A 13,782-nucleotide genomic window follows, 5' to 3' on the forward strand; every position below is an offset into this window, starting at 1 on the left:
GCAGGAAAAGGAGTGCTGGTATTCTGATTCTGTTAGTAGAGCGGTGGTGATGCTATTGTTTTGCTGATATGTGGCAGTAAGCAGTGGGAAATGAATTATAGAATCATAGAATCCTAGGTTGGAAGGGACCTCAAGGATCATCTAGTCCAACCTTCCTAGGTAAGAGAACAGTCTAGACAAGATGGCCCAGCACCCTGTCCAGCTGTGTCTTAAAAGGGTCCAGTGTGGCGGAGTCAACCACTCCCCCGGGGAGGTTATTCCAATGGCTGACTGTTCTCATTGTGAAAAATTTCCTTCTCATGTCCAGTTGGAATCTCCCCAAGAGCAACTTGTGTCCATTCCCCCTTGTCCTCTCCATGTGACTCCTTGTAAAAAAAGGGAGTCTCCATCTTCCTTGTAGCTATCCCTTAGGTACTGATACATGGTGATGATAGTATTGCATCAGACATAATTACGTGATGATGTTTCTTTAAGATGTTACTGGACTTATTGGAAGGTCCCTGGCTAGTCATAGCCACTTCTGTTTGCTCTTATTTTTTTCTTCTTTAGAAATGTAACCATTGCTATTTATTGATTGCTGTCTTTTAAGTGGAAACAAAGTACTTTAATTAATTGCCTCAATACCCCGAGAAAACTTAGAGTAAATGCATTTGATTGGTCTGTGCTTCGTATCACTTTGGGGTAATTTTAGGTTTAATGCATGTTTTCCTTTTTTTACGATTATTATTCTGTCACAAGCATTCTGATCAGTTTTGTTTACCTGGAATACTGCCTTGCAGGTATCATCAATTGAAAAAAAAAAGGGAAAATGCAATACTGTACTGCATCAAACTTGTGTAAAGTGAGGGTTGCATTCTGATGTCTGCAAATTTGGTGTCTCTTGTCCTTGCACCTGTTATGCTGACCTTACGGTTGATAACAATCTGCTAATCCTTGATCAACAGGGCTAAGCTCACTATGCTATTTGGTAAATAGAGCTAATGTTCAATACTTAGCTGGTTTTTCTTTTTTTGCAATTCTGAGTGTACATTCAGTCTACACTTTCTAACACAAGATATAGGAAGGCATGGGTTTTCTTTTTTTTTCTTTTTCTTTCTTAAGGCAAGCAATGCTCAGATGAATAGATGATGTTTACAGTGGAGTGCAAGCTGCTGCACTTAATTAGACTGAAGTCAGCATCCATTCTGTAGCCCATGGGTTAATGAAGTTTGCATTTGTCTGTCTCATGAATGAGGAGAGGTAGAGGCTGCCAGACAGTCCTGAATGCAAACCGAGATATTTTGAATCTGTTGTGGTCTCTAATCATCCAGGTTGTTCTGAGAAGTCTTGAGGTGCTGAGATGGGGCCAGAGATCTCTGAAAAGAGAATATGCCATGAATTTTCCTGTTTAATCTGTGGGTTTCAAGTCAGAACACATCCATGTGTCATTTTGCACTACAGATGAAACACTTTGGGTTACTAAAAAACGAAATCAGAATCATGCATCCTAGTACTCAATTCATCTTTTTAAGTGTAATATGTGGATGTGGGCTTTTAATTCTTTATCAGTCTTAAGAAAAGTGCAGGTAATGAAGTAAGGTGACTTCCATCCCATAATTTGAAGAAAGACTGCGATAACCAACGAGCCTAATTTGAGAGTACTAAATGTCCGTACTTGTTTGTGCAGAATTTGCATTTCCTCTGCAAGGGACAATGGATTCATGTCTGTCCACCTGCCTGAATTGGCAGTGTGCTTACTTGGATGGACCTTTAACTGCTCAATGGAAATGCCACCAGGAAAACAAATTGCACTCCAGGAGTGTACCGGAGACTGTAACATGTCTATAAATGAAACTATCCATGGATCTGAGGGAGTGGCAAATAAAAAATTACCAGTCATTAATTGAGATCATCTCAATGAAGCCTGGCTTAGGTGATAGAAAATCAAATGCTTTTCCAAACAAAGCTTTTTTCCTTTCCTTTTCCTCCTCCCTTATTTCTCTCTCTAATGGCTCAAGATACATAATTTTGTTACTTTGTTTCACATGGGCGCACTAGTGCTACAGTCTTGCAACAACTTACAAATGTGCTTAAATATAACCACCTATGTAAGTATCTGTGGGAATGTGGCCAACAGGTTAATTATTTTGTTAGTGCTTGGAAGAGGCATTAGCTTTTTTCACGGGTTTGATGCCCACCAGCTATTTTTGGAAATCAGCAGCAGCAAACATGAAAAAATGATAGTTATTTTAATTTTTTCACACATGGATGTCTGATAAATGTAAAACAATAAAATAGATCCCTTCTTCTGTGTTCTCAACCCCTAGAAGTTTTAATTACTGAAAAAAATTCAAGCATGGCTATTCATGCATTTTGAAATGTTACTGGAGCTTCGCCAGCTAATGTCAGCCAATGTTGCTGAAGTGATTTAACTAATTAATAGGTTGTTACAACATTTGAGTAGAATCTTGCACTCAAGTCAATAAAACTGTTTAAGGAGGAAGAAAACACCGTTGAGTGCATGAGTTAATCAAGGAGTTAGTGCTCTGAAAGACCATCTGGGGAGTATGCCTGAAAAGAGAGGATTTCGTCTTGTGAAAGACAAAACTGGGCTTTATGGGACAGCTGGTTCAGGCAGCATTTTTACCTTCTGACTTATGTGTGTGATCACAATAAAATGACCCTATATATATGGATTAGTGGTAATTAATTTGCAATCCTCAGAAGTTGGATAGATCCATCTCCAATTTTCTCATTCAGGAATGATCTCTCCACAGCTCTGCAAAACAATTGAACAGAAAAGACCATATTTTTATTGCAAAAGCTGTCCAGAAAGGACAAAACAAGGAATATCTAGTCAGAGATTAGTCTCACAAGGAAATGCTTGACTCACCACTCAGTTGTTAAAATCAGCTTTGAAGAGCTTGAGTGTGCTACTCGCGTGTTCAGTTATGGGATACCTGCCGTAGGAAGGGAAAGGAGCAATAGCAGGAGCCATCACTTGAGGGATGATGTATTCTTTGTGTGCCTCAGGCAGACCCATGCAATACCCGAAGCTCGGAAGCACAGGGCTGGGACTGAGGAGACCTAGCATCTATGCATAGCTTTGCTACACACACCCCGAGTAGCCACATCCTCGGTTAATATCCCCTGAATTCCAGGCGTGACAGGCACCTGAATGTCAAGCCCGTCTCAGCTCTGTGCCTCCATTTTCAAGGGGAAATTCTGCCCTTTCTCTTCAGATTGGGCGTGTGCTATGGCAGAGGATGCTCCCCTCCTCTTTGTGCAGAGTGGTGCCAGCAGCATGGCTCCTGGAGTTTGTAATGGAGAATGGGAGTATAAGCTTTGGGATGGCCGGCTTAAAAAATAAACTTTGTGTGATGCTGTTCCTTGTAACAGAACCTGTATCAAAGATCTGCCAACAAAGTACCAATACTTCTTTGTTATTTCTTATCTGAGCCTTGTAACCTATTAAACAAGACTATAAATATAGTCATCAAGAAAAATAGTATTAAATGTTAAATAGTTGCAAAAAAAAAAAGAATAATGTTTCTGATTAATTTTCTTTGTCAAATAGTACCCTAAATGGTATTAAAATTTGTCACTTAATCAAAGAACTGTCTAAACTATGTGCAATTACATTTTAAAAAATTAGAACACAATTTGCCCAGGAGATAAATAATTATGGTCCAATTTTATAAGTGTATCTCCAATTGTTAGGACATACTTTAAATAGGAGCAAATATGTACCAATTAATTATAACTTAGAAGATTATTCTTAGCTCATTGTAGAGCTTTGTTATTCACTCTTGAAAAAAAAAAATCCCTGTAAAGGCACAGCACGATTTTAATTAATTTTTTTCTAACTATTTAATTTTTAACTTTTTTCCCAAAGTGTTTAATTTTTAAACATGAGCTCTGCTAGCTACATATTTCATTCTCACCATCATATCTCTTAAGCAAGAAAAATAAAGTTGAATAAATTGGATCAGTATTCAAATAAAAGCCATTTAAAGTGATGCTTTCAAAAGTTAATCTTTATTCTTCTGAAGTATCCATCAATCATATTAGCTCTTTAAAAATGAGAGCAGCCTTGAAGGCCCAGATGAGGTTTAATGTAGGAAGGGGATACGTTCTGCAGTGTTACTACCTAAGTGGTACTGAAACAATAGTAATTTTATCCACTTGATTTAGTTAATACAGGGGGCAAACATTGCACATGCTGATCTAGTGCCTTGGAACTGCAATTTTGGAACAACATTTTCCATGACGCTATAAAATTAAAAAATCTGTAGGCTGGGGAGATTTCACGTGTTTAGATAACGATGAAATACAGGCTCATAATGACTGGAGGAGAGAGAAGGCAAAAATCCCCACAAATGGAGAAAATTCAATTAGAGGGCTCTCTGCTGAGGCAATAGTTAAAGAGAAATGACTTTGGGGATATTTGCATTTTCATAAACAATTTTCATTTCCACAAGAAGAACTCTGCTGTCTACAGTCCTGATTATAAGCCTCTCACAGGAGTAATTTGTAGCTCTTCATAGCTGTAAGTTTTGTTGTTTCTGAAGCTAAGCCTTTTAAAATCAGTATTTGTTTTGATGTCTTGGTTTGTAGGAGTTGATTTTTTTCACGTTGTCCTAAACTTAGCTTATAGATAAGAGACCTAAAACCTTCCCTGGAGCAATGGGTTGAATGATATTGAGTAGACCTGCTGCAGCACTGCGAGTATGCTGTTACCGATTTGGGTGGCAATAGAGTTTTCTTAGCAAGAAACACGGTGACATGTAGGCATGGGATCAGTGCCATCGTTTGTCCTCTTTCCTTCCCAGAGCATGCAAATGATCCCATGGCTACCGACTGCACTGCTGCTAAAATTGCTAGTGTTGGCACTTAGAACGTGAGAGAGGAAGTAGCTGGGAAAGCCCATTGAATTGGTATGTTTTACTGTAAATTTAAAAAATGTAAACCTCACAAGTGAGGAATGCTGACCTTCCTGGGGTTAGACATCCACTTCTAGGTACCTCTGCTGCTGACTGTACTAGCTGAACACAGAGTGATAGTCCTTCCAGCACAGACTTCCTACCTGAATTAATGGGGCAATCAGCCAAAAGAATTACTTTTTCTAGGTGCCTTATAGTTCCTTAGAGTATCTGTTGGCTGAGCCGCATCTCTTTCAGTAAACCAAAGGTAATATTTCTGCCAAAAGCAAAGCTCAGAAAGAACTATGTGTGCTTCTAAAAAAATGATTTATTGTTTGTGTGTAAAGATATAAAGTCCTTCCTTCACTGAAATAAGGCTTGACTGGGTTCAGTTGTTCTTCATATTTGGATATCATATGTTAAGACAGATTTGGGGCAACGGATTGTTTCGTCCCACAGTCAGGATAGCATTCCTTAGTCCTTTTGGTTTAGCATATGTTCTTATGGCTGCTCTCAGTGTATTAAATCCCAAATTAAAAGTAAAAAAGACGAACCCATAAGCTGGTAAGGAGGTTGTGCTTTAAGGACAAATAACCTAGTGTATCAGAAAATTAAGACACAATGATAATTAATATCACCTTCATGTTCAATGCAGTGTATGTGTATATGGCTGCATATTTATGTTACTGTAATTGCTGACCCAAAGTTTTGAGAGAGTTACAGTTATTTAGAAAACTGTAAGCCTTTAAACCACACAAAGGCAGCACCTAAATGCCTGCTCCATTAATTTTAGTGTGTCTTGATTTCTTGTGTTTAAATATGTAGCCTTAATTTTCTGTAATACCCTCAATTATGTGCAGTTTCCTTTGCATACACTTTTTGAAAGAAAGGTTAAATGGGGAAAAAATAAACTGTTGATATTCATTAATGTTTGAAATTTCGCAACGAGGGCTTAATGATAGACTTTCTAGTAGGAAGTACAGGTTCCATCACAGTGAAATGGAAATTCAGCACCTAGCACATGTGGATAATTCTGTAAATGTCAACCAAACTCACATTTTAATAATGTTAACTCAATTTTTGAGAATCAAACCTCAGTAGTATGGAAAGGCTGGTGAAAGTGATAACTTTTTTTCTTTACTGCCCATGTATGTTTAAACACTATCCCTTTTAATGGATCTGGTCAGCTGTAAAGATTTTCTGGTTTCCTTGGTCTTGGCATAGCAGTTCTCTAGGGACCACAGAAGCAGTTGCATAAACCATACATAAGCCAAAACCTACTGATCCTGGCTAAATTTCAGGAGAGTTACTGACTTTTTTCAGTGCCAAGCTTTTTAGGTCATCTGAATGTTGAGGTGAAACATCTAGGAGGGTAATAGGAAGCATCAAGGGGGAGGAACTGTGGAACCTGCATTTTTTGGAGGTCCCATCTATGCATTGGTGACATGTAGGAATTGCTTGAGCTAAGTGGTCATAACCATAGCAATGCTGATTGCCTGGCTCGGCTCGGGACAGGCATGTTCTCACACAGCAATTTGGTGGTGGGAAGAGAAGAAACAGCAAGATCTTGAACCATGCCAGGATCTTCACTGTAGTACCAATCTACACTGGCTAGATGGTAGCAGTTCATGGCAGAGATGAGATGTTGCTCCTCTGATTTTGCTTTAGAAGGCAATATTACTGGTTTGTGCTGCGCATAGTTAAAAGTTTCTTATTCCTAGCAACTTTAAAATGGATTGCATTTCTCTTGCCTACCATTTCAGTTTTGTTTTGGAGAGTTTACTCCTGAAAAAATGTCTTGGTTTCTCTGCATCAAATGCAAAATACCTCAGCACTAGTCAAGGCAGCCCTTTGTGGCTCTGTTAGCATCGGACTCTGCTAAAAAATCTCCAAGAAGCAGCACAATCCTGAGGACACATGGTCAAAGTTATCAGCTGAACTTCTTTAACAAAAACACTCATCACAGAGTATAATAGAAAATTTCAGTGGAAGAAAGTCTTTTTTCTGGAGAATGAATAGATGGGGGGTAAAAGAACCTGTTTCAGCTTCTGTGCTTCTATAGGAAACATAAACAGGGTAGGATATCAAAAGTCCATCTGAGATCTTTTTAGAAGAAGATGGTATGTAGGCACATCCTATAGTAGGTCTGAATTTGGCTTCAAGAAGTTTTCATTTAACTGTAGCCTGTGTTTATATTACTTGAGCAGTATGCACAGTTCACAACCATTCTGTGGCATAGCTGGTTTTGTACTGGTGTTAATACGCTGAAAAAAATGAATGGATCTTTATATTTTCTTCACTCCCGAAACCACCTTTTTTAAGTAGCGTTGTCTCAGCGCATCCTTCCTTACTTGTATGTTACTATATGAAGATGGAGCACTTTACAGCACAAGCAAGAAGGAGTTTCTGGCTGATCAGCTCCTGTTCTAAAGCCTCAGTACTAAGGACAAGAAGAGGAGATTTGGCGTAGAGCCCAGCAACAGAGTGATAAGATCCCGTGCTAATTTGGAGAGCTTATGTTAGCTGTCCCACAGGTTATGTGGCACATTATGTGTTGATGAACTGGATGGCCATAATTTATAGTCTCCTGACAATGTGACAGTGTTATGAAAAGAATGGCAAGCATGTGTTACCCATTAGAAAATCCATTAGGGTGGCCTAGAAAATTTTGATGGCAGTAAAGAGATGGAAATGTAATTTTCCAAAAAGAGATTACTGTTGCACTTCAGTTGTGGAGTCTCATAAATGTTGGGATGTTCCTCCTTTGTTTCCAATATCAGGAGGCTGCTTGTTTACTGCAATGCTATTACTGATTTCTTTTGTAGAATCCCACTCAATGTGAGAGACATCGTCTACTGTACAGGAGTGTCACTGATGGATGAAGATGTATGGGAGTTCATTTGGATGAAATTTCATTCTACCACAGCAGTGTCTGAGAAGAAAATATTATTAGAAGCCTTAACTTGCAGTGATGACAGGAACTTGCTCAACAGGTATAAAAATATTATATATCTGTATCTGACTATTACCAATAATCACTTCAACATTTATGGATCATCACTTGAGCTTTGGTCTAAATGAAAGAACTTTGCATTTCAAGGACAGGCTTGTTTAAAGTCACTTATGTTTTTGAATTAATGCATGTGAAAATTGACACATTTCACTTTCAAATTTTCCTACGTTCATTGGAAATGCTGGAAATCTTATAATAACTGCTGTTACTTTTTTGTTAACATATCCTTTATTTAAATGTATTGACCAGTCTGATCTTAATGATTTCATAAATATGCACATGTAAAGTTCCACTCAGCTTTTGTTGAAATCCTTTTACATCAAGATTTCTCTGGTTCATAAATGTGTCTGGTCTTTGGAATCATAGAAATAAACCACTGAACTGACTTGGAGACTTAAACAAACCATTTGGCAGTGATTTTTTTTTTTTTTCTGAGAGTTTTCTCATGTGCTATTGTTAGACTATATGTTAGTGAAACTAAATAGGTTTTTTTTTTCCTTGTTTCTCCCACAAGGCTTTTGAATTTGTCTCTCAACTCCGAAGTTGTCCTGGATCAGGATGCAATTGATGTGATAATCCACGTAGCTCGAAATCCACATGGAAGGGATCTTGCTTGGAAGTTTTTCAGAGAAAAATGGAAAATATTAAATGCTAGGTAAAGATCAAAAGTCTAAGTTTATTTTCAGTTTCTTATTTTGATGTAATTTGTGTAAGTATTGTATATGCTTGTATTCACGTAAGTTACTGCATCTCGTCCATTCTCTTTTCATCCATAGAGATGTCTGTAACTATAAAATACATACATATGATACATAAATGTATTTATTCCTGGATTATCACACACATGCATAGAAACATTCATCTCCGCAATCATCTGTATACATATCTATAACTATATTGTGTCTGCGCTTATGATAATGAATTCTATCTATATGTCAAGTGCTGCAGTTCTACTTTTACATAGATAACAAAGCAGCAGTTCCCATGGGTATTTTCCTGATTTTAAGTCTGATAGAAAAAAATTCTTTTCAAGAACATCATTTCAACTGTGGAAAAAACTACCAAACCCTTTCTGAAACATTACCATTTTCAAAAGGATGCTAATATAGTGTCATCCCCTTTCCTTCCACTCTGTGTTTCAGGTGAGTTTCATGTAATAGAGGAGCAACATTTTGAATTAAAAATAGATGAACAGGAAGGAGACAGGGTTGTTCCTTATACCTGCTTCTCTTTCTCTTTGAACAAGTGCTACATGCTCCTACTCAGAAGCCCAGTCAACATTTTGGAATCCTTTTTGATGAAGATTTTGATACTAATTCAATGAATGAGAAATTTCTGTAGTTCTTTAGGGACAGCCTGAGGGTCTGAAAGATTCCACAGCAGCTCATCTGATGATGAACCTCAGGTGAGGTTCAAGTTCTTAAAGGCAGGTGTCCAAGAACATCAGACGCCCCGTGCCAGGCTACTGCCGTGGTGTTGGCAGAAAAAGCATTGGAGATCTGGTACGTTCTGGACTTGTGAGGAGCCATCTAGCATACCACAGAATATTTGAAATGGTATATTTAAGATGCTGTATTTAAGCAACTAAATCCTGGTGCCTGATAAATACAGGTACAAACCTGCTATGTGTTTCATGGCATCAAAAGAAGAGTCAAAGAAACTCAGAGTCTGTGCAACTTCCCTAAAGATTCAAAAAGTTGTTCATGCTGTTTTGGGTAATACTTTATAGTATAGTGGGATTTTACAAGAAGTTCAGCTGGGAAAATAGGTTTGAGCTGGAATTGGTTTTGGAAGTTTATACTGCAGGAGCATACTTTTTGAAAGCAATTTCCAAAAAGCTTTAAGAGTACTGAAGAGTTTAAAAATTAAGAATCCTCTGCTTCTGGTATGATTATTCCAGGAACTGGACTTTTACACAGAAAGTGGATGGCAGACCCATTACTAGTTTGCAACCCAGCGCAGTTAGTTATGCTCTGGATAGCAAATAATTTTTCAGGTTCCTCCAGGGATTTATACAGACTTCAGGCATAAATCTGTCAAAATTTGTATTGCTACAAACACATATACAGAAACTATGTCCTGCCTTAGCAAGTACGTTCATCTGACAACCTAGCTAACACCTGTGATTTTAGACGTGGGCAGGGTTAAGCAGTGTAGACAAATGGTCAAGATTTAGAAAACTATGTCACATGCCATTTTTGTGTGTGTGTTTTAATTTTAAATATTTTAATTTCACCTAAAATTTGAATTTTCTTTATCTCACTTGCTTGGAATGCATCACTTTGTTATCTGAGTTCCTAACAATCAGCAAGGCCTCATCAAAAACCTGTGATTGTTCTTTTTTTAATGAGAAAATAACAGAGACTCTGTCTCTTTGCCCAACACTGACTTTATGTTATCTACATTCAGTTTCATCTGCAAACACAAGTCAGAGCCACCAAAAGGATTGTAGCAGTTGCATTTTCCTGAAAGGGACAGCCAGCTGAGTTTCTATCGGTCGCCAAAAGATTCAATGCACTGGAATGAAATAGTACATGCAAGCTGTACATATGTGATGTATATTGAAAATAACTTTGTTTTGTAATTATAAATTAAAACCTTTTAAGAGAGGCTTTGAGAGGGTGGAATTAGTCTAACATCTTACCCCTTAATATTCAGTGAAACAGTGACATGATAGAATGCAAAATTAGGCTTCTGATTTAAGCTTGCCACAGTAGTAGATTTTTAAAATACAAGCTTTATTGTGGAATTATAGTTCAAATATACTCTGTCCCACAGCACCTTTTTTCTACAATTATAGTTTATTATTTAATTTTATTTAAAATTAAAATACTTTGTGCGAAATGTTAATTTAATAAGGTGATATCTCAATGGTATTTTCCATTGAATTTATCATAAAAGGTGTTGACGTTTGAAATAGATAGTAATATAAACTAGCTGAGGGTGATTAAATTATATTATAATGCTATTTCCTCTCACTTTAAAACATAGCATGTCAAAGAGTTCGAATGACAACAAAATACTGTTACTCCTTTATATTTTTTACAGTGTGGTTGTATTCACATTGTCCAGAAGTCTTCAAAATCACTTATATCCCATTTACAAAGGTGACTTAGAAACTGAGTTGCCTAACAAGTCTTTCATGAGAAATCTGTGGGGCTAACACTGCTAAAATTGTGAAAAAGATAATTGAAAATACTATGTTGAATTCCTGTTACCTGAGCATGCATTACCTTGGCTCTTAAGTCATTTTCATCATGTGTGCACGTGTGTGTCTGTGTGTGAAAATTTAATCCAACAGCTGCCCATAAGAATTCCTTCGTTGTCAAGTGTTGAATCATTTGTCAGCAAATTTGACAATATTTGGGAAACCATTTACACCTGCCCTAGGTAAATGGACTAAGCTGCCTCTCAAGTTGAGTTTGCACAAGTGCAAAGCCCGTACGAATGTGAGGCACTGGAGGTGCACATCCCCAGAAGTAACAGAGCAGGTGGAGAGCCCGTGCCTCCAGGATGTTTCCAAGGGAGCTCAGGCCTGTTAGGTCCTGGTTCTGCAGTGCTGTTGTCTTTCCTGTGAAGGGTGAGAAGACTGATACTTGCAAGACCAAAGACTTTTTTCTATTCATTCTTATGTTTCACACCTGCAAAATGCTATTTTGGGAGGTGGCTTTTCTAGAAGTTTTGGCAGCAGAGCCTGTTTAGAAATTGCTGTTAGTGGCTGACTTTTTACCAAGTATAGGTAATGGGCAGTAATCAGCACAGGTATTCACGAAGGGATCATTTTCAGTGGAAGGAATTCTGCTACTTCTTGTTTGCACTGTGGCTACAGTACAGACTGCAAGAAAAATAAAATCCCTGCAGCTGTTTTTCTGAGGTCGCTTCTGTAAAGTGGATTGGTAACCTTGTCAAAAGACCCCATCAAGAGGAGCTTCCAATTTTCCAAGCAGTCAATTATGAGGCTAAGCTGAGACTGTAATAATAAAGGGCTTTGTTAGAAAGCCTAAACGTGCTTAAAGGACCATGAAATCCATACTTCCCATAGGAGGCGTTTGCCTCTGGATGTCTGTATATGTCAGTGACTGCAGTTTTGGAAAAAGAGATGTACTTGCTGAAATATCCATGAATAATTCAGTTATTAGTGGTCAGGGAGTAGGATTTTTGATACCTATAACTGTGTTTCCCCTCACACAAGCTCAAGGTAGCAAGCAACACAGTGTACACCTTCCCTAAAATACAAACTTCTCCAAAAACCCCAATTCTCTTCCCTTTTCCTCTTTCTATCCCTCTCCCTTTCTCTTTCTCTTTTTTTTTTTTTTTTTAAAGGACTGTGGCTTACTGTACCTAAGCATTTCTGGGTAATTAATTTAGGATTAATAGAAGCAGAACAGAACACTGTGACTGTGCTAGCTCATTTCACTTTGGATTTTGAATTCCTCCTCTAAATCAGTTTGTAAAAGCGGGGTATGAACTGAATTGTTCCCCCAAATAAATTTAATTGCAGTGAAGTCTATTGGTATTACTTACACGTCTGACAGGAGAGCTGGATTCCCTGTCTTAAAAACAGTCATGTTCAGATTAGCTAGATATTGCTTTGGATGTACGTGTAGATAAAGATAAGGATAACTATTTGTCAAGTGCCTCTTGCCATGCTGTATGACATCTAACTTGAACAAAAGACTTGCCTTCGGTTTGCAGTGGAATTACATTCTTCATACTAGAGACTTTGAAAAAAAAAAAAAAAGAACCAACCCACAAACTATTCCAACATGAAATGCAAAGCTTCAGGAATATTTCTGGTTAATCTTATAAGCGATGGAGGTACCTCATTTGGGGGTTTGAAGAAAAAAACTTGTGGAAAAGCAAGTGGAACAGCAGGATTTGAATGGCCAGTTTCAAAGTAACTACCTGCAGAAGGACATTGCTGATTGCCCCTGAATATTCTACCCCGTTATACATTGGCCTTTATATATTCCTTGCCCAAGCTTCCAAATCTCCATTCCAGGTTAGTTCTTTGAAGATGCTGCATCATGGCCCAGGGGATTATTTTAGCAGTATTATTCTCTATCAGTATTATTTATTTTAATTATCAGGTACTGGAACAAGAGAATTTTATTCAGTTCACTTATCTAGAGGCTATTTGTAATGTAGATGAGGTGGATGAATACAAAATGCAGAGAAGGCTGCAGCACTTCAAAAAGCCTGTTTTAATGGTGCAGCTAGATGGGTTCCTCAGAATACTTTTCCATAGCTGCTGCTCTGCTCCTTCTTTGGCGTTTGTATTTTGAGCTGCTTTGTGTCTTTACATGCAAAGATTAAGTGTGAGGTGGTGGTGTAGTTTGGTCCTCTCCTCCTCTGGAGCTCTCATCTGTGGCTGCGGATAAGCCCCTTCTGCATAGCAGCATCCAACTCAATGTTAACTACAAATAGCTCAACCTAGAAGGCCTCAGTCCAGGTTTTTAGCATGGAACACTGGAACACCAGTGTCCAGTTCCAGTCCTATTCTCTTGGATCCCCAGAATCGGTCCCATGTCTTTTCCCTTCCTTACAGAAGACTACTTTATAATTTTCACTGGCCTGGCACTTGCACTAACTCTCTGTGCATCTTTTTGCCCTTGCAGGTATGGAGAAGCATTATTTATGAATTCAAAGCTTATCAGTGGGGTCACAGAATTCCTCAATACCGAAGAGGAACTAAGAGAGGTAATTTGGAAATGACTTTCAGCCCATGAGGCTGCATTTGTTGTAAGTAAGGAGCAGGGCAGGCGCAATAAGGTGTTGGTTGTCCGGGAACTGTGGTTGCTCAGCTGGAGTCGCAGGCCGTGCTGCAGCTGGGCAGCACGAGGATGAGGAGCAGATTGCAAAGGCACC

At 38.3% G+C, this 13,782-nt stretch overlaps 1 protein-coding gene across 1 annotated transcript in view; it reads left to right on the forward strand.

Moving 5' to 3' along the window:
- The window catches only part of TRHDE (thyrotropin releasing hormone degrading enzyme), a 206,475-nt gene that overhangs the window by 190,846 nt on the left and 1,847 nt on the right, over positions 1–13,782 (forward strand). The window contains exons 16-18 of the mRNA XM_009646272.2: positions 7,727–7,894; positions 8,429–8,569; positions 13,533–13,614. Coding sequence (XP_009644567.2) covers positions 7,727–7,894; positions 8,429–8,569; positions 13,533–13,614 — 391 coding nt within the window. The remainder of the gene's footprint in view (positions 1–7,726; positions 7,895–8,428; positions 8,570–13,532; positions 13,615–13,782) is intronic.

This window comes from Egretta garzetta, unplaced genomic scaffold (assembly GCF_000687185.1).
Source record: "Egretta garzetta isolate BGI_Z169 unplaced genomic scaffold, ASM68718v1 scaffold68, whole genome shotgun sequence".
Classification (NCBI taxonomy): Eukaryota; Metazoa; Chordata; class Aves; order Pelecaniformes; family Ardeidae; genus Egretta; species Egretta garzetta.